This window comes from Populus alba, chromosome 1 (assembly GCF_005239225.2).
Source record: "Populus alba chromosome 1, ASM523922v2, whole genome shotgun sequence".
Classification (NCBI taxonomy): Eukaryota; Viridiplantae; Streptophyta; class Magnoliopsida; order Malpighiales; family Salicaceae; genus Populus; species Populus alba.
In genome coordinates, this window is record NC_133284.1 from 10,898,510 (window position 1) to 10,918,029 (window position 19,520).

Below are 19,520 nucleotides of genomic sequence, written 5' to 3' on the forward strand. Positions count from 1 at the left end.
ATTAAAATAACTTCTTTGTTGGTAGAATTGAAATAGATGTTACACTACTACTACAATCGAGTGAAGAATTGTACGACGTGGTGTCGTAGTATGATGACATTGTGTTTGATTTTTAATTCGGTAGGAATAAGTTTACTGGTTTTGGTGTGACCTATAATTTGATACAGCAAAGTATTTTTTGAGAGCTTTCTTATTGAAAGATTAATTTGCACTGCTATAATCTTGATGTCATGCATATTGAAAAAAATATGTTTGAAAATATTTTTAACATATTTATGGATGTGAAAAGGCAAACAAAGGGCAACATGAAGGCTAGAATGGATATATATTTGTTTTGTCATCGTAAGAATATAGAGTTGGTTTATGATGAGTCACATGTCATAAAGCCAAAACTAGTTTCGCCTTAAATAAGAATGCATAATTACTTATCTATCAAAGGTTTAAGAGTCTCCATTTTTTTAATAGACATGCTTCAAAACTTATCTAGATTTATGAATTTGGAGGTGTTGTTATCCATTTTAGGGCCCCACATAAACAAAAAATATTAAAAAAAAAAAGAAAATACAAAATGCTGGAAAGAAAATCACAAAAATATACCAGTAAGATGAATATATTAGAATGCCTAAGAAATAGCTAAAGACTGGTTAAGGAAGATCAAAATATATAAGATTGAAAAATTTAATAGTGTATTTTTTACTAATGAAGGCTCCATTGGTAAAGAAAAATTCAATTGAAGGATGAAAATTCAAAATGAGATGTTTAGAGACTTAATTAGATTTTTTCAAGGTTTAATTGAATTGATAGAGAGAGCTTAATTGCAAGAGAAATTGATTTTTGAAGTCAATTTAGGTTTTAATTGGAATAAATTAAAGTCTAGTGGTTGAATTGAAATTTTAAAGAGTTAATTTGGTCAAATCAGAGGCTTAATTGTATAAATATTGAAGTTTGATGGGAAATTAGGGACTTGATTGAAGAAATCCAAAACCAAAGACCAAACTGAAAAAGACACGTGAATATACTGGCTAAAATTGACCAAAATAGGGACCAAATTAAAGAAATTAGAAGTTTATTGGTCAATAAAGGGTCAAAATGCATAAATTCAAAATTAAGAACTAAAATAAAAATAATGATCAACTTTGAGGGTGACAATTAAGTTTGGCAAGAGTAAAATTGCATAAAAATAAAAGTGTAGAGGCAATTACGAGCACAATTAAAAGCAATTGGAAGAATAAGAAATCAATTGAAATTTTCCAAATCCCAAATTAAGAATCTTAAACACGTGTAGTTCATACTTAATAAAGAGAAGGTGAATGACACGTCATTTGTTAGCTTGCACCTCTATTTTGATAGTTATGACTGATCGTGTTGGCAACTTTAAATGCATGAATATGGAGTTACAGAGCTTCAAATTGATCAAGGTTAGATCCAAACGAAAGATGTGCACCTCTTCTACCTATTTCAGGTGGTCTCAAGAAACGATGAAATCATAATTGCTCGGATGAGGCCTCGAAAGTGGGCAACTCAGTAAGCCCTAATAGTGCAACCATCCTGCAAAAAATGATTTGGTTTTTACGTGTTCACACACAAAGGTTCATCAATGGATTCTTATCAATGATTTAAACACTTCCCTCAAGATCAAGAGGTCAAAATGGATTCAATATCTTCTAAAACCCTATAAATACCCCACTCAATATCAAGAAAAAGGGTTGAAAAAAAAAGGGAATGAAAAAAGAAAAAAGAAAAAAAAAAGAAGAGAAATATCAATAAGAAACATAAGTGTGGACGTCCAAAAGCTTACAAAAAAGTTTTTTTTTATGCTTTACAAGTTTGTGAGAGGCAAAAGTTTTCAAAGGAAAGCCAAGAGAAAATAATTGTTCTAGTTATAAATTGTTGACCTAAAAGTAGGTTATTTGTGGCCTTTTTTTTGTTTATATTTATGTTTACAAGCATAAAAAACAGGTTTGAAATGTTGAACAAATAATATTGCATTCACCTCTTTGTTGATGTCGTACTCTCATGGCAAGAGGACAAAGTTGCGGCGACAATTAAATTTGCTGGTATATTCTAGAGAGTTAAAAAATAATTACTGCAAATGTTGTTATGCCATTGTTTATTCACCGACGATTTTATCGTGTTGGAAATATTAAAAAAAAATCATTGATAAAATCATACACAATCTTTTTATCAACAAAATATTGCATAGATAAAATTTAAAAATTTGACAGTGATTACTTTTTGAACGCAGTGTAAAAATGAGTCATTTCAATCTTGACAAGTGGAACTCTGTGTAAGATCTTTCTATCTTGCTAGTAATATAAGAATTGTTGGATAATTTTTTTTACTTGATTTGGTACTGTTTCAACCAAAATCTTTGTATTGTCATCGGTAATTATTAACTATAATTAAAAGGCATTAGCCTTTTACTGTGGACTACATAGTGCAATTCACAGTAAAAAGGTTGATGCCTTTAATTTTTTTTTTTTCATGTCTTTTACTGTAAACTACATTGTGCAGTTCATAATGAAAAAGACTGATGCTTTATTATTTTTATTTTTTAAATTATTTTTTTTTGTTTAATTTAGTTTGTTAATATTAAATATATTTTTTTTTATCATTTAGTTATTAGAATTTTATGACATAGATCTCAAGTTTGACGGATTAACCCAATTAATTCAATTTTTTTTCTTTTTCTTCATTAGTTTTTTTTTCTTCCTATAGGATTTTTTCCTTTTTTTTTTTATTTTCAATATATATATATATATCTATTTAATTTAGTTCATTAATATTAATTTTTTTTTCTTTTTAGTTATTGCACTCTCATGACACGAATCCTGGGTTTAACAGGTTAACCTAGTTGATTCGGATTTTTTTCTTTTTTTTTTATTAGTTTTTTCCTTCTAATTTTAATTTTAATATTATAATTAAAAAAAAACTAAAGCTGCTCAGTAAATCCCTGTACATTGTGTCTAATATTACTGTGGATTCCTGTGCTTTTTTTTACTGTGGATTCAAAGTATGGGGTCTTATTTTCATTAGTTTTTTAAACTAAAGTTGTCTAATATCACTATAGGCTCCTGTGCTTTTTTTAATTGTGGATTCAAACTATTGGGTCTTATTTTAATCTTCCTTACTTTTGGTAGATACGTGGCAAGCTCTTTGCCATATTTCCAATCTCTTTCTATTTGCAGCAGACTATTTTCATTAATTTAGTGACTACGTGGCAAGCTCCCATATTTCCCATCTCTTTCTTTTTTACCATATTTCCCATCTCTTTCTTTTTGCAGCAGAGAACGCGCGTTTGTTGTTTCAGATCCACTTTGCAAGCACCACTGTGCCGTCCTTTTATCTTCCAACCCCCCTTTTATCTCCCAACCCAGAACCGTCAATGTTCTGATTTGCTTCTTTGAGCTTTTTTTTTTTTTTTCATTAGTGGCTTTCCTCAAGAGAAGAAACGTTTGTCTTAGCTAAGCTGTGAGTTTAGGTGGGTTTTGGCTTACCTTGGCTTGGGTTCTTGGTGAGGCTTTGATTTTTTTAGATTGTTGACTGTTGTAGCGTTTGGGGTGTCTAATTTTTTAAAATTATTTGGTTTTGCAGGATTTGACGTGGGAGTTGCAGGATTTGAGGCTTTTTATTTTTTATAATTGGTGGGTATTGCACGATTTGGTATTAAATAAATGTGGTTGTGCCATGTTGCCAGCTGGTTATGTAGGAGGGTATTGTTCTGGTTCTCTTGGATTGGACGTGTTTGGCTTATGGGAGATAAGGTTTTTTTTTCCTCTGCTCTGATTTCGTTGGTTTGTAATTATAATTTATATACTGTTTGTTTGTTTTTGGGGATTTTTTAGGTGGTTTGTGCTTTGCTCTGGTTTGGTTAGATTTTTTATTGTTATTTCTTGACTGTTTGCTTAAATCCAGGGATATTTTTATTAAAAAAAAATAAAACTGCTCAGTGAATTTTGTGCTCTGCTCTACTTTGGTTAGATTTCTGATTGTGTGCTTAAATCCAGGGATTTGTTTATTAAAAAATTAATAAAATTGCTCAATGAATTTTTTATGTGGATTCTAACTGTGGTCGTGTGGGGTATTCGTCCTTTTGTTGTACTATTTTCTTTTCTTTGCATCATAGGTGTCGTCTCTTTCTTTTAAAGGTGCAGGGTGTGTATATAGTGGCATTCAAAATGTATGTTTTGTTTCTTGGTTCACTTTTAGAGCTTTTGTTGCATTTATTGATCTGTCTTTGCTTGCTCTGTTTTTTAGTTGCATTCTTCGATTGTCAAGGGTTGTTGGTGGTTATTTAAACTAATTTTTTTGTTGCTGTTGGGGACCTTGGGCTTTTTGTTTGGTGGGAAATTGCAGCAGTGGTTGCTGTTCTACAATTGGAAAAAACTTTGTGCTTGCCAGGTTTGTTGCCTGTATGTTGGCATTGTCTTTGTGTTTTATCAAATTCAATTCGTTTTTTTTTTTTTGCCATTTTTTAGAGCTAGGTTTATGTTTTGGTGACTATGGAGCATGCATTTTGTGATATATTCGAGAGGTTTGTAATGTTGTTTTGCTCTTGCATGCCTCTATTATTATGTATGTGTTAGCTGCCTGTTTTGTTTTAGGTTTGCAGGTGGTTTAAGTGTTTGTTTTGGGGTGGGTTGGTCTGTGTAGATGCTTTGTTTCTTTTGTGTTTGTTTGGGTTTTGGAATTATAGGCTGGTATCAAAAAAAATTGTTCTAGGGGTTTTGAGGTATTAATTGTCCTTGCAAATGCAAGGAACTGTTTTGCTATCTTGGGGATTTAACATGGTTATTGGTTTTGTTTTCCTCAATTTACCAGTCTTTATGGTTGGTTGTAGGTTGTTTGATTCTATTTTGGGTTGAAGAAAACAATAGTGTGGTTGGCTTGGGTTCAGATTTTAATTTTATTATGTCTCTGTTGAGATTTTTAGTTTTTTGTTTTTGTTTTTGCAGGCTTTTTATTTTAAGGGATTCTATTGGGTTGATTGGTCCCTGTTGATGCTTTGTTTCTTTTGTGCCTGTTTTGCAGCTGGTTATTGGATCTTCATTCCCTTTATTTTGTTTCATTTCATCGGCTTGGTTGCTGCTGTTGTGCTTGGATTTGTTAGGGTCCGTATGCTGTCCAGGTTAGTTGTTTATGGCCTTTCAATGTCTTTTTCTTTGCTTGGTTCCTGTTTGAGTACTCTATTTTATTTTTGCACTTTGTTGTTGTTTGGTCTGTTAAAAAATATGAATTCTCTTCTGAAATTGTTCAGCCTTTTTGGGTTTGTTGTTGGTTGCATGTTTCTGGTTCTTTGTATCAAATTGTACTCGCATTTTGGTTTTATTGTGTCTTTGTTAGGGCTTTGGTTTCTTCTTTTTCGGGGCTAGCACTGCTTTTTTTTCTTCTATTGGGGTTGTTGGCCTGAGCTGTGTTTCAGCTGCTTGACATTAATGATACTTTATTTCTTTTTGCCTATTTTACAGTTGGTGGTTACGGTGCTCTTTGCCTTTGTTTTGATAAATTTTCATTGTCTCCGTTGCTGTTGTTGTGCCTTGGTTTGTTGAGGCTCCTGTGTGTTTTATTGGTTTTTTTTAAGAACTTAAATGTTGTTTTCATGATTGGATAGCATGATTTTAGTTCTGGATTTATAAAGACCTTTTACATTGTTTGGCAGCTGCATTGTCTGGCAGCATGTCTTGGTTCCCTAATCTTTCTAGGCTTCAATTGCTTGAAGTTTGTCTTTTTCTTTTTATTTTTTGCTATTGTTGTGTTACTGAGGCGCTGGTTTGCCATGTTTTTTTTTTCAGCTTGCGTTTTGTATCTGCCAGTGTTCAAAGTTTTAAATCTTCTGTTGGGGACAGTTCATAACTGGAGGCGTTCTTTTGGTGTTTGGTTGTGCATCGACGTCATCACTTAGCTGGTTTGTTTAAATTGCCTTTCATGTATTTCATTAATCATATAGTTCATGAGGTGTGAACACACAAGAGCCTGGAATTTCCTTAAGCACCTTATAATAGACTAGATCATTATATTGTTGTGTATATATAAGAATTTTCCACTCATTTTTATTGTGTAGCAAAAAGGAACAACAACAACTAAGTTTCAATCCATAACTTAATTATATGGTTGTTATGTGTTTTCTTGGATTTATATTTTGCTATTATTTGGATGCTTGATACTGGTTTTGGTTTTGGTTCTGTTGGGATATTTCATGGCGATTTCTTGCTACATGTTGATTCTGAGTTGGATTTGTTGGTTTTATAAAATTTTTGGATGTTCTTGAATTTTTTCCACGTTCATAAAAGCACCTCAATGCATACATGGATTGCGTTTCAATCCTGTAATGTAACTGCTCTTAAAGGAAAAAGAAAAGTAATTGTGTTGAGTTGCTCTAAAATTTCAAGTGCTGGAAAAATTAAAGAACAGTGAATGGCTAGACATAACTTAAAGCTCTCTGATATTTCAAGTGCTGGAAAAATTATGGGACAATGATTGGCTAGGCATAACTTAAAGCTTAAGTTTTTGGGCTGGGTGGACCTTTTTAAAAATGATTTTTATATTAATTTTTTCTCATAATCTCACCATTTTTATATTAAATCAATGCCTCACAAATTTTATATTAATGAAATATTAGAGATATATTGAAATAAAGATTTTAAAAAACAAATACATTAAAGATATTCTTTGTTTGAATGATAGCTTGAGATTGAGGTATTCTTTTGCTTTGCTGGAAAATAGATGCTTGCTGTTGTGTTTTTTTTTTTTTTAAAAAAGATGTTGCTTGAACTCATGCTTAGTGATATGTGTTTTAAAAAAGAGCTGATTGAACTCATGTTACAAGTTATTTAAAGAGATACATTCCAAAATAAAAAATGCTTAAAAATAAGAGATAAGAAGATTTTTCCATTTGAATGTCAATTGCTAGGTTAAGTAATGAAATAATTAAGTCAATCAAGGTTATTACTTCTATGCTTGGAAACAGTGAATTAAATTGTTTATTGGTTTGACATGGTTATCTAAGATGCTACAGGTTGAGTGAAGAATTTTTGACATGTTGTTTTATTTTCCCTTGGCCTTTGAATTAAATTATATATAATTAGCAACTGAACACATGATTTATGCCTAAAATGTTTTATAACTTTATGCTTAATCATTATTGTTTTGTTGGGTTTTATTTTCTCTCAACGAATATACATTGCTCAGATCAAGATCTTTCAGTTTAATTACATATGATTGTTGGTTACGTTTGTTTTTAACAACACTTGCATAAAGAAAATTCTCTTTCTGAAATTATGTTGTTAATTCCCATGATTTTAATCAATTTCAGTTGCATGTGATTGGCGGCTGAATTGTTGCTTTAAAGTGGATTGCATGTAATTAGTCGTTGAATTACTTTACAACAAGATTTTGGTCGTAAAAAATTATTTATTTAGTATTGCCTTTGTTTATTTCAACAACTTCTACTCAGTTTCTTTATGTTGCATTTGCTCCTTTCCGTTGCAACAACTATTATTTTTTCAGCGAACTGAACACATTTTTCATCATTATTTGCTTTTAAATTTTATAATCAAATATCCTTTTCAATTGTTGTTATTGTCTTTAAAGTTCAAATTCCCTTGGTGACTTTCTATTTTTCATCGAATGTTACATGCATGTTATTTCAATTGGTGTTGAACTATCTCCAGGTTGCAGGGAGCTGAAGCGCTACATTTTTCCTGTCTCACTCCAGTTATAGGTACTTTTTTATTTTCAAACTTGACCTGTTTTTTCCCTGCAACTTTATCACTGTATTTTTCTTTTCCATCATGTGCTTGCTTTATTATGAATTAATTTAGATTTTTTCATATGTTCAGGTTTCCTTTATTTCATGATTAACTTTTTTGTTGACTTTTTTATTCTTCTTCTTTCATCAGTAATTTGCTTTTTATTGTTTTCCATTGAAATTTTCAATTTTAACCATATTATTAAAATTGGCTTGATTGGAAAATTAGAAATCATTTCCTTACGATTTAATTTTAATTAGATTTCGAATTAAATTGTAGATAAGTGACAGTTAAATTATGACTTTACATTTGATTGCAAGTAATGTGGTTGAAATGGTAGACAACATTATGGTTAACCATTTTTTTTTTTGTTCTATTTTCTCCACAACAATATAAATTGCTCATGTCAAGGCTTTTTCATTCAATTACATATAATGACTAGCTAATTTTGTTTTCAACAATACTTGCATTAAGAAAATTTCCTTTGTTAAAATTATATTGTTACTTCCTATAATTTTAATTTGGACATGTAATGGTGGCTGAATTAATGCTTTTAATTAAATTGCATATAATTAATGGCTAAATTAGTTGACAGCAAGAATTTGGTTAGAAAAAAGTTTGTTCATTTCATAGTACCTCTGTTTATTGCAATAAGTTCCACTGACTTTCTTTACTTGGTTGCATTTCCTTCTTTTTATTGCAATAGCTCTAAATTTTGCAGCACAATGAACACATTTTTCACTTTTAATTGAATTGCATATAATTTGTGGTTAAATTGGTTTACAATAAGAATTTGGTGAGAAAAAAAATGTTCATTTCGTACCACCTTTGTTTATTCCAACAAATGCCACACTTTCTTTATTATTGCATTTGCTTCTTTCCATTGCAACTCTTAATTTTGCAGCATAATGAACATGTTTTTTCTAATTGTTTGCTTGCGATTTTTGTAGTCACATGTATTTTTTTTTATTATTGTTATTGTCCACCTCTCAAATTCAAGTTCTCTTCATGACTTTCTATTTTTCACCATTTATTGCAGGCATGTTATTTCAATTGTTGCTCAACTATCTCCACGTTGCAGGAAGCTAAAACACTACATTTTTCCTATCTCATTGGAGCTATAGGTGCACCTTTATTTTCAAATTTGGCCTTCTTTTTCCATGCTTTCTTTGTTGCTATATTTGTCTTTTCCATTCTATGCTTCATTTTTTTCAAATCAATGGTACTTTTGTCATGCGTTCATGTTTCCTCTATTTCATGATTAGGTTTTCTGTTTGATTTCTTATTCTTTCATGGAATTTTTATTTCTTTTCCATTTATATTTTCAATTCTAACCATGTTATTAAAATTGTCTTGATTGTCTATTTTTGACCATTTAAATTTATCTTCTGACTTTTAGAATCGACGACTTTATGACAAGCAAACGACAAAGATTACAACCATTCCATGATGTACCTGTTGTTTCTTCACCATACAACTCAACAATCTATATTTATAGTGAAGAAAATTTAGGTGAAATTTTTTTTTCATTAACGCAAGCAACACCATACAACTCTGATCATCTAATCAGTGATCACTCGCTTTTACATACAACTGATGATGGTGCATCGTGTTCTACTTCCTTACAAGCAAATTGTTCAATCTCGAATAATAGTACTTCTTCATCGATAGCATCAACAAGTCAGGCACATTTTGCATATGGATTGACCATCGATGAAAATATCAATAACAATACTAGCTTTGAGACTAGCACCACACAGGGATCAATTGCTTATCTAAGCCTATTGGGTGGCCAATCTGAATACCAAAAAAAATGAAAAAGTGAGTTTACCTTGAAATTTCCCCAGCTCTCATTTGTTATATATATATATATATATTACCTTATATCGTCCATGTTCTTTTTTTCATTATCTTTCATTTTCTTTGTAATTTCTAGGGGAAACATGCGAGTATGTTGACTTTGGTGATAAGACTTTTACATGTCGCCATTGTAACGCGCTTTTTTGGCTCCAAGAACGTCTTGCACGTTCATCCAAAAAGAATCCATCTTTCTTCCTTTGTTGCCTTAATGGTCGAGTTTCCCTTCCAGCTATGCAACCAACTCCTCCAATTCTTGATTTTCTTCTTGATCCCAGCAATGGCTCTGCCTCAAAAAAATTTCGGGACAATATACGAGCTTATAACTCTATGTTTGCTTTCACATCAATGGGTGCAAAGATTGATACTTCTGTTAATGATCAACCAGCTCCATATGTGTTTAAGATAAGCGGTCATTGTCATCATTTAATGGGCTCCCTCTTACCTGTTGATGGAGAATCACCAAAGTTTGCACAGCTCTATGTGTTTGACACTGCTCATGAAGTTGCAAATAGACTTTTACCATTTACAAGAGACTCCAAATCATCATCTCTAGATGAGAATATTGTTGTGGATCTTTTAAGAATGCTTGATGAAACAAACGAGCTTGCCAAATTGTTTCGCAAAGCTAGAGACAAAACTCAAAATATTCAATCTATTGATTATAAACTTCGCTTGCTTGGAAAACGAAACCATGATTCGCGCCAATATGATGATCCTACATCAAATGACATTGGTGGGTTAGTTGTTGGAGATATTGGAGATTTTTTCTCGGAACGAGATATAATTATTGAATCCTTTTCAGGTTCTTTAAAAAGGATCTCAAAATTACATCCAAAATTCATGGCATTACAATATCCCCTTTTATTTCCTTATGGTGAAGATGGCTACTCCTGTAATATTATGTTTGTTAACCAAGGACATGAAAAAACAAGGAAAAGGTCAAGAGTTCCGATGCGAGCTTATTATGCTTACCTTATCAATGAAAGGCCTGGGTGCGATAATACCATCATTAAAGGAGGTCGTTTGTACCAACAATTCTTGGTCGATGCATTTGTTAATGTTGAAGAAGACCGTCTTGATTATATCAGAGCTAATCAAAAAGATTTGCGTTCAGAAATTTATAAAGGTATTCATGAAGCTGTGCTTAATGGGGATGTTGAAGGATTCTCAACTGGGAAAATCATTGTTCCATCTTCTTTAACTGGTAGCCCACGTTATATGATCAATAATTACCAGGATGCAATGGCTATATGTAGAGCCTATGAGAATCCTGACCTATTTATTACATTCACATGTAATGTTAATTGGCCTGAGATACGAAGGGAGCTTACAAAAGGTCGAATATACAAACATGAAGACAAGCCTGATATCATTACACGTGTTTTTAGATCGAAGGTTATTGATATGTTAGCCTTCATAAAATCAGGCAAGCCTTTTGGTCAGATAATTGCAGGTGCCTTATCTTTTATCTCATTTCTTCTAAACATTACAACTTTCTATTCTTATTAGGATTGTTTGGCTTAGTTTTCTTTTTATTTTGTAGATGTTTGTGCAATTGAATTTCAAAAGAGGGGTTTGCCACACACTCATATATTAATTTGGCTACACTCGAATTTTAAATGTCGTACACCTGAAGATGTTGATTCCATTGTTTCAGCTGAAATCCCTGACAAACTTACAGATCCAAAATGCTATGAAATTGTTTCAAGATTCATGATGCATGGTCCATGTGGTCTTGCAAATCCAAAATCTCAGTGTATGAACGAGGGAGTTTGCTCAAAAAGATTCCCAAAAAAATTCAAGACACATACTGTTTTTGATGATAATGGCTTTGTTTATTACATGCGTCGTGATCTTAAAGACAATTTTGTTATAAAAAATGGCATTCAGCTCAACAACAGATATGTTGTTCCATATAATAGGGAACTCTTATTACGATATAATGCCCACATAAATATTGAGATCTGTTGTCAGTCAATGTTAATTAAGTATCTTTTTAAGTACGTAAGCAAGGGATCTGACAGATGTAGAGTTGTTGTTGAAAAAGATCGTGCTGATGAGATCCATACGTATATGAATTGTCGTTTTATATGCCCATATGAAGCGGTCTGGCGTCTTCTACAATTTCCAATACATTCAAGATCACCTCCTGTTGAGAGACTTCAAATCCATTTGCCATTGCATCAAAATGTTGTTTACTCAGGAAATGAAAGTCTACCATCAATACTTCGAAAACCAGGTATTGAAAAAACAATGCTCACAGAATGGTTCACACGTAATAGAATTGATCATGAAGCACGTCATCTTTACTACTCAGAATTTCCACATAAATATGTTTGGGATGCTGGTAAAAAAGAATGGATTCCAAGATCAAAAGGTTTTAGTCTTGGTCGATTAACATATGTTCACCCTGCCTCAGGAGAGCTCTATTTTCTAAGACTACTCCTTAACCATGTCAGAGGAGCATTGAGCTTTGATTATCTAAAAAATGTTTCGGGTGTTGTGCATCCAACATTTCAACTTGCTTGCAAGACCTTGGGACTTTTAGGGGATGATAAAGAATGGGAAGACGTCTTTTGTGAGGCTATGGCTACTGCAACATCTCCTCAAATTAGGAATCTCTTTGTCAGTGTTGTTCTTTTCTGTGATGTTGCTGATCCAGAAGTTTTGCTCAATAAATTCTGGCGCTCAATGTATGATGATATTATCACCCGTTTCAAATCCAGCTTTGCCATGCCTAATCTTAAATTATTCGATGATGAGCTTAAAAACTATGTTCTATATGAGCTTGAGCTTCTCTTCAATGTTGTTGGCACATCTCTTGAAAAGCAGAAGCTTCCAATGCCTGATGGGCGTTTATTGTCAGAAATAAAGAATAAACTTTTGAGAGAAGAGCTTAACTATGATATTGCAGATCTTATATGTCAACATTCATCAGCTTTCCCACAACTCAATCAATGTCAACTAAATGTTTATGATTGTGTTGTTAAATCTGTCCTTGAAAAAAGACAAGAATTAATTTTTGTTCATGGCCATGGAGGAACTGGGAAAACATTTTTGTGGCATACAATAATCAATCGGTTGAGATCAGATGGTTTGATTGTCCTTGCTGTTGCATCATCGGGTATTGCATCACTTTTGCTTCCTGGTGGTCGCACAGCTCATTCAAGATTTAAGATCCCCCTTACTGTTTCTGATACTTCATCATGCGAGATTAAGAAAAAAACCGATCTTGCACGACTTCTACAAATGACCTCTCTAATTGTATGGGATGAGGCTCCAATGAATAATCGAAGTTGCTTTGAAGCATTAGACCGCTCGCTTCGTGATGTCCTAACAAATGGTAATGACTTGCCCAATGATAAACCATTCGGTGGAAAATCAATTTTATTAGGAGGAGATTTCAGGCAGATTTTACCTGTTATTCCCGGAGGAACAAAGGAAGACATTGTTCATGCATCTCTTTGCAGCTCTAATTTGTGGTCTAAATTTAAAGTTCTCACTCTTACAGAGAATATGAGGTTATCATCCAATGGACTTTCAAATGATCAAAAGAAAGAACTTGCTATTTTTGCCAACTGGATTCTTGCAATTGGTGATGGAACTCAACATGATGTTTTATTCCCTGATGATTATGATGCATCCATGATTAAAATACCACAAGATCTTTTGCTTGAACCTAGATCTAACCCCATATTGGCAATTGTTTCAGCAGTGTATCCCTCTATTCGTGATATCGATATTGATTCATGCTATTTTAGAGAGAGAGCAATTGTAACTCCAAGAAATGCTACAGTTTCTGAGATCAACGATTTTATCTTAAACATGTTGCCAGGAATGAAGCGAATTTACCTGAGTACTGATACTGTTTGCAAAACATCGAGCGATGGTGATAATGCAGATATTTTGTATCCCGTTGAATTTATCAATCAACTTGAGTTCAATGGAGTGCCATCCCACACAATTTCCTTGAGAATTGGCACACCAATAATGCTTTTACGCAATCTTAATTTATCAGCTGGTTTATGTAACGGAACAAGACTTATTGTTACGCAACTTGCTGAGAGGGTCATAGAAGCTCAAATAATAACAGGCTCTTTTATTGGCAATCGTGTATTTATTCCCAGGATTGTTTTTCCAATAAATGATGCAAAATGTCCATTCACAATTAAACGAAGACAATTTCCTATAAGACCGTGTTATGCTATGACAATAAATAAAAGTCAAGGACAATCATTGAAAGTTGTCGGGGTTTTTCTCAAGGATCAAGTTTTCACTCATGGACAATTGTATGTTGCTCTTTCACGGGTTACATCAAGACAAGGACTGAAGATTATCACATGTGATGCTGAAGGAAATCATTCAATCTATGTGAAAAACATTGTGTATAAAGATGTTCTTAGCTCCTTATCAGTGTCTTGATCTCTCAGAAGCACATGTTATTTTTTTGTCAATCTTTTGCTCCCTGTCTCTTTTTCTTTTCTAAGGTGATGTTTTTTACAAAAAAAAAATTATTCGATTTATCATTTTTAATTTGGGCATGTTTCCATTTGTTGTTTTTCCCCATTCATTTTGAATTAAATATTTGCAATACATGTCGTTCTTTTTATTAATATTAGCTCTGCTATTTTTTTTCATTGCTCCTAATATTTTTTTTATTAATCATTTGCAGGACAATGGCTCTACCTATAAAAGAGATTAGAAAATACAACTTCTACCCTTCATTACGAGCTAGGGCCTGTCGAGTTTGGATTGCTAAATTTAATGGTCAGCCAAGCAGTTTTAATTGTGTTTTTGTTGACAATCAGGTATAATTTATCATGAAAATATAACCACTAATGAATCTTATTTTCTATATATTTAAATGTTTGAATAATGCATGTCCACTCATACAGCTATTTTCTTTATTCTATTACTTGACATGATTTCATATAAGAGTTTATTTATTTTTTATTCTATACATCTTTTATATGCAGCTTTCATTTATACAATGGTCTACAACAATTAATTATTATATATGTGCATCCTGCTAGAAATAATGTTTCGTCTTCACCTCAAGACATGTTTGTTGACTTAGAAAATCTTGCTTCAAATTCATAGACTTAATACGTAACAACCAATTTAAACATTTTAAGAAATATTAAGACATAAAATCTCTTAAATTCATTATTAAAAACAGTCTTTCAACTTAATGTTCCAGTAGTACCAATACCTCACTTCCAATGTCATCAAAAATCTTCTTGAAATAATTTACAAAACCTTATTACATATTGCATTTAAAATTCTAAACCTTATTACATATTGCATTAAAAACTCTATTCCATTTGGTTGTTGGCATGGGGAACAATTATTTTTTTCATTCCAACGTTAATCTTTTTTTTTATATAGGGTGGAGCTATTCAAGCTGTAGCTAAAACAAGAGATCTCCCAACATTTGCAGCAACAGTTATTGAAGGAAATCACTATGAAATCAAAGGATTCTATACTTATGAAAACAGAGCAGTAAACATAGTTGCTGCCCATGATGCTGTGATTGATCTCAAATCTAACACAAAGATTACAGGCATTGAAGCTATTACACCTTCTGTTCCTAGATACTACTTTAATTTTATTGACTATGCGCATATTATGACCAAGTCAAAAAGCTCCAGAATTCTTACAGGTTTACCATTTATTTCATTCATTTAGACTATTAATAAACATTTCTATTATTGAACTCAACTTGATAACATCACTTAAAAGCATTCATTCCTATTTTTTAAGATGTCCTTGGAAGACTTAAAGCATTGCAGCCACTTGAACAAGTTATGGTTCGTGGACAGACGCTCGAAAATAAGAGAGAATTCATGCTTGAGAACATTCGGTGAGTTGATAAATTAAATGCAAATTACCTCACTTTTATCAAGCTTATTAATCAAATTTGTTTTGTCTTTTCTTTCAAAGTGGTGAGGAGCTTCGCATAACTCTTTGGGGTGATAGTGCTAGAGATTTTGCTGGACTCGATCTTCATAACCTGCCATCTCCTGTTATCATTGCGTTTGCTGGATTTCGTGTCACGGAATTTAAGGGTAATTTTAACTTCTATCTCTTTTTTTCCTAAAAAATTTCTTTTTAACGTTTTTATTATCATTCTGATCCAACTAATTCTCCTTTCATTTTATTACAAAAAACTCTTTTGTTCACAAGGAAAACCAAATCTTAACAGTACAGCCGCCTCTCTTTGGTACTTCAATCCAGACATACCAGAATGCTTGGCATATAAACATTTGTAAGTTATTCCAACATCAACCATCTCTCTTATACTTTACCATTATCAATTTTTTTCTAACTAATTATTTTTTCACCATCTTTTTTAATCAATTGTACACGCAGCTTTGCACAGCTACCCATTGAAATACAACAACTCCCTTCATCATCAAATGTTGTTTTATCGATAGAGGAACAAATCAAAGAAAATAGGAGAACAATACATGAGATTCTTTGCATGAATCCTTATGAGCACAAGGTTATTTTTTAAACCCTTTTATTATTAGCTTTGATAACATACTTTACCTGATTCATATAATTAGTTTTTAAAATTTCATTTAACCACACTCTTGAAACATATATTTCCTTTCCATTACCAGCATCTAAGATTCACCTGTCAAGCTTCGATTGTTGACTTTGATTTTCCCAATGGCTGGTGGTATCCAAGCTGTCCAAAATGCAACAAAAAACTTAGTGGGGGCAAAAAGAATTACACATGCATGGATCATGATGCTATCACCTCTCTTCCAGTTCCATGGTAAGTCATCTAATTTCACAACTAAAGCAATATTAAGTTGTTAAATAAAAAAATCATATTCCTTTGATACATTATCATGCACTTCTTATTAATGAACATGTAATCAATTTTATATTATAGGTTTCACTTAGAATGCATTGTTACCGATGGAGAAGATGTCATTAATTTTCTTCTATTTGGGAAAACTGCTGAGAACTTTTTTGGATCATCGGCCCACCATTATGTCTATGATAAAAAATTTATTGATCCCTCAGTTCTTCCTCCTGCCATGGCAACAAAGTTAAACAGAAGCATGATTTTTCAGCTTCGATTTGGTGCTTTCAGATCCATCACCAACAGATGTGAGGTTATCATTACTAATATCTTTGACGACAACACAAATAAAAGCATCCATCCTCTAGAAACAGGAACTCCAGAAGCTAAATCATCTCCTACATCCAAGACATCTACTCCATTAAGCTATATGAAACAGGTTCTCAAAGCTCCATCAACTCCACAGAATACTGTCACACAACTCAGGATTGCTCCTGATTCCTTGGAGACACCACCTCGGAACATATCACCAAACAAGGAAACAAGCATAAACAGTGAAGCACGACGTGCACTTGATTTTGAAGATGCAACACAGCAGCTCAGGCAAGTTTACATTTCCCCACACTTTCTTTACATTTTTTTTCCTTAACACGTGCTAAATTTGATGGTTATTAACCTGTGATGGTTCTGCCTTGCATCTCTTTAACTCCTTTGGTTATAATAGTCATGAAGATGAGCATGACAAAGCAATTGAAGTCCAAGGAAACCTGGGAAACATAGCTACATCTGAGACATTTGATCACTCACTTCCACCTTTGAAAAAACAACGGGCAACATCCTCATCATCCTCGAAGGTTTGATTTTTAACCTCACATTCTTATAAATCAATTTACAATTTGTCCAACATGCCTTTTATTTGTTATTTATTTTCTAATTCTATTTGTTTTTTATTATTTTACGTTTACCTATTTCTCTTCACTTCACAGCCTATAATTCATGAGTTCTTCTCTTCTTTACATGCAACAATGAGAAGAAGACATAATTATTATGTGCACACAATAAATACTTAGATAAAGAAGAAATCATTACAATTATATATATGCATATGTTACTTAAACAATTTCAATAAATATGGTTACTTTCTTCGTGAATGCTGTAAATTAAAGTCATCCCAGAGGTTGGGGAACCATGACACCAATTCCTGATACATGATATGCACAATGGATGATCCACATTCAGGCAGGACTGCAATCCTTTTTTTAGGTGTTGTAGGCTTTGAAAGCACACCATCCATGCATACACTGCACTCAATTTCATCACTATGATTTAATGCCACAAGAAACTTTTGTTTCGTTACTTCTCACATGATTTCAAATGCTCCCCTCTTTCATCTTCACTGAAGGAATAATCACAGCAATCTGATGCTGGAGTTTTTTGAGAAAAAAAGTAAACTTTATATACAATAATGTAAAAAAAAAAAAAGCATGGTCAATTTTTAGATCTTGCTTCATCCACACATTTAACTTCATCTACTACACAAATGTTCACAGAATTTTCAACCTTCAATTGCATCTATAACATAAAAAAAAAAAAAAAAAAAAACATTTTTGTGAAGGCTATTTAACATGTCCAAAAAATACAAACAACAATGACTTGGATTTGTTGTCTTTACATAATTTATTTTATTGTCTTTACATTACAGATAAACTAGCAATTCCTCTACAAATGACTTGGATTTAGATTCCTGTAGCAAGAACATGAAGAGGAGTCTGGCAGCTTATTTTCACTTTTGATGTTGTTTATAACTTAATTTATATTATCATGACTGCTGCCTCTGTAATTTTGATATAGTTTGGAAAAAACAATGTCCTTTAAGTACTCAGCAATCTGACAGCTTATTTGCATTTTGTTGTTATTTATAACTTTATCTATATTATCAAACATTTGATAATATACCTAGCTGCAGTTCTTTTTATCATTGCTTAGCAATTATTATTTTTCATGCATGTTATGCTTATTCTGCTAAAAAACTGTATTTTCATTCATAACCTAAAATCGCCCGCAGCAAAGCGCGGGCAGTCAAGCTAGTTATAACTAAAAGAGATCAACCTTTCACTGTGAATTTCACTATGCAAATCTATAGTGAAAGACATATACCTTTTAGTTACAGGTTTTTGTTGTTGTTTTTTTCTTTGTTTTTTTTTCTTTTTAATTAATTTTTTTTGTTTAATTTAGTTTTTTAATATTAATTTTTTTTTCTATTTAGTTATCACACTCTCGTGGCACGAATCCCAGGTTTGACAGATTAACCTGGTTTGACGGATTAACCTAGTTGATTCATATTTTTTTTTCTTAATTAGTTTTTTTTCTTCTAATTTCATATTTTAATATCATTTGATTGATAATTAAACTTTATAATTTGTTTTATTTGTTTTTTATTAGATTATTGTAATCTCATGAAAGGATTTTATTGTACCCCTCCTCGCAAAGCACTATTCGTTGTAATCGTGCTTTATTTTGTTTTTTTTTCTTTTCAAATATTTTTTTTTATCTAATTTTATTCTTTAATATAAATTTTTTTTTCTATTTAGTTATCAAACTTTTCTGATACGACCTTTCAGCTAGGCTCACATCCGAGGCTCTTGGCTCTAGTGTTGTAGTAAAACCCAAGGCTCTTAGACTTGGCATTGCAGCCAGGTCCACTTAAACTTGAGTAATGCGAGTTTAATATTATTATTAATATTATAAATATTATTATTATTATTATTATTATTATTATTATTATTATTATTATTATTATTATAATGAATATTGCTCATATAATAATTAATAAATTTGAAAAAATATTATTAGTTATAGGTTTTTTTTTTTTGCTTTTTTTCTTTTTAATTAATCCCTTTTCTAATTAATTTAGTTTGTTAATATTAAATTCTTTTCTATTTAATTATCACCCTCTCATGACATGGATCTCAAGTTTAACGAGTTAACCTAGTTTGGTGAGTGAAACCAGTTGATTTAGATTTTTTTTTTGTTTTTCTTAAGCTGTTTTTATCTTCCAATTTCATCTTTTAATATCGATTTGATAAAGAATTAAA

General features: G+C 32.0%; 3 protein-coding genes across 6 annotated transcripts; all 3 read left to right on the top strand.

The window, feature by feature from the left end:
* The first annotated feature begins 3,032 nt into the window (after nucleotides 1-3,032).
* LOC118036108 (uncharacterized) lies at nucleotides 3,033-14,294 on the top strand. Of its 3 annotated transcripts, XM_073409133.1 has the most exons (9): nucleotides 3,045-3,514; nucleotides 3,595-3,764; nucleotides 4,127-4,180; nucleotides 4,357-4,401; nucleotides 5,032-5,128; nucleotides 5,793-5,905; nucleotides 7,671-7,720; nucleotides 8,788-8,872; nucleotides 14,281-14,294. In XM_073409133.1, the coding sequence occupies exons 2-6, from the start codon at nucleotides 3,675-3,677 to the stop codon at nucleotides 5,900-5,902; spliced, it is 396 nt and encodes a 131-aa protein (XP_073265234.1). In that variant the 5' UTR covers nucleotides 3,045-3,514; nucleotides 3,595-3,674; the 3' UTR covers nucleotides 5,903-5,905; nucleotides 7,671-7,720; nucleotides 8,788-8,872; nucleotides 14,281-14,294. The 3 variants fall into 3 exon arrangements, 2 of the variants coding, with proteins under 2 accessions (XP_073265231.1, XP_073265234.1); XM_073409130.1 differs by lacking the exons at nucleotides 5,793-5,905; nucleotides 7,671-7,720; nucleotides 8,788-8,872; nucleotides 14,281-14,294 and adding an exon at nucleotides 5,469-5,658 and having other exon boundaries at nucleotides 3,033-3,514; XR_004685306.2 differs by lacking the exons at nucleotides 4,127-4,180; nucleotides 4,357-4,401; nucleotides 5,793-5,905; ... (1 more) ...; nucleotides 8,788-8,872; nucleotides 14,281-14,294 and adding an exon at nucleotides 5,469-5,658 and having other exon boundaries at nucleotides 3,135-3,514.
* LOC140955969 (uncharacterized) lies at nucleotides 9,691-14,030 on the top strand. Its single transcript, XM_073411544.1, has 2 exons — nucleotides 9,691-11,061; nucleotides 11,152-14,030. The coding sequence occupies exons 1-2, from the start codon at nucleotides 9,840-9,842 to the stop codon at nucleotides 14,028-14,030; spliced, it is 4,101 nt and encodes a 1,366-aa protein (XP_073267645.1). The 5' UTR covers nucleotides 9,691-9,839.
* On the top strand, nucleotides 14,285-18,332 carry LOC118036087 (uncharacterized). Of its 2 annotated transcripts, none has more exons than XM_035041787.2 (10): nucleotides 14,285-14,416; nucleotides 14,997-15,270; nucleotides 15,372-15,471; nucleotides 15,552-15,676; nucleotides 15,795-15,876; nucleotides 15,981-16,113; nucleotides 16,235-16,392; nucleotides 16,513-17,028; nucleotides 17,150-17,279; nucleotides 18,128-18,332. In XM_035041787.2, exons 1-10 carry the CDS (start codon nucleotides 14,285-14,287, stop codon nucleotides 18,134-18,136), a joined length of 1,659 nt encoding a protein of 552 aa, XP_034897678.2. In that variant the 3' UTR covers nucleotides 18,137-18,332. The 2 variants fall into 2 exon arrangements, with proteins under 2 accessions (XP_034897678.2, XP_073265229.1); XM_073409128.1 differs by having other exon boundaries at nucleotides 14,997-15,171.
* The last annotated feature ends 1,188 nt before the right edge of the window (nucleotides 18,333-19,520 follow it).

Bases quoted from the DNA above. Each gene is read 5' to 3' on its own strand.
- LOC118036108 (XM_073409130.1), top strand. From the start codon at position 3,675: ATGTGGTTGTGCCATGTTGCCAGCTGGTTATGTAGGAGGGTATTGTTC. The intron at 3,765-4,126 runs GTTTTTTTTTCC...TTTGCATCATAG, and splicing joins TTTGGCTTATGGGAGATAAG to GTGTCGTCTCTTTCTTTTAA. The intron at 5,129-5,468 runs GTTAGTTGTTTA...CCTATTTTACAG, and splicing joins AGGGTCCGTATGCTGTCCAG to TTGGTGGTTACGGTGCTCTT.
- LOC140955969 (XM_073411544.1), top strand. From the start codon at position 9,840: ATGCAACCAACTCCTCCAATTCTTGATTTTCTTCTTGATCCCAGCAAT. The intron at 11,062-11,151 runs GTGCCTTATCTT...TTTATTTTGTAG, and splicing joins TTTTGGTCAGATAATTGCAG to ATGTTTGTGCAATTGAATTT.
- LOC118036087 (XM_035041787.2), top strand. From the start codon at position 14,285: ATGGCTCTACCTATAAAAGAGATTAGAAAATACAACTTCTACCCTTCA. The intron at 15,677-15,794 runs GTAATTTTAACT...TTTGTTCACAAG, and splicing joins TCGTGTCACGGAATTTAAGG to GAAAACCAAATCTTAACAGT. The intron at 17,029-17,149 runs GCAAGTTTACAT...TGGTTATAATAG, and splicing joins GATGCAACACAGCAGCTCAG to TCATGAAGATGAGCATGACA.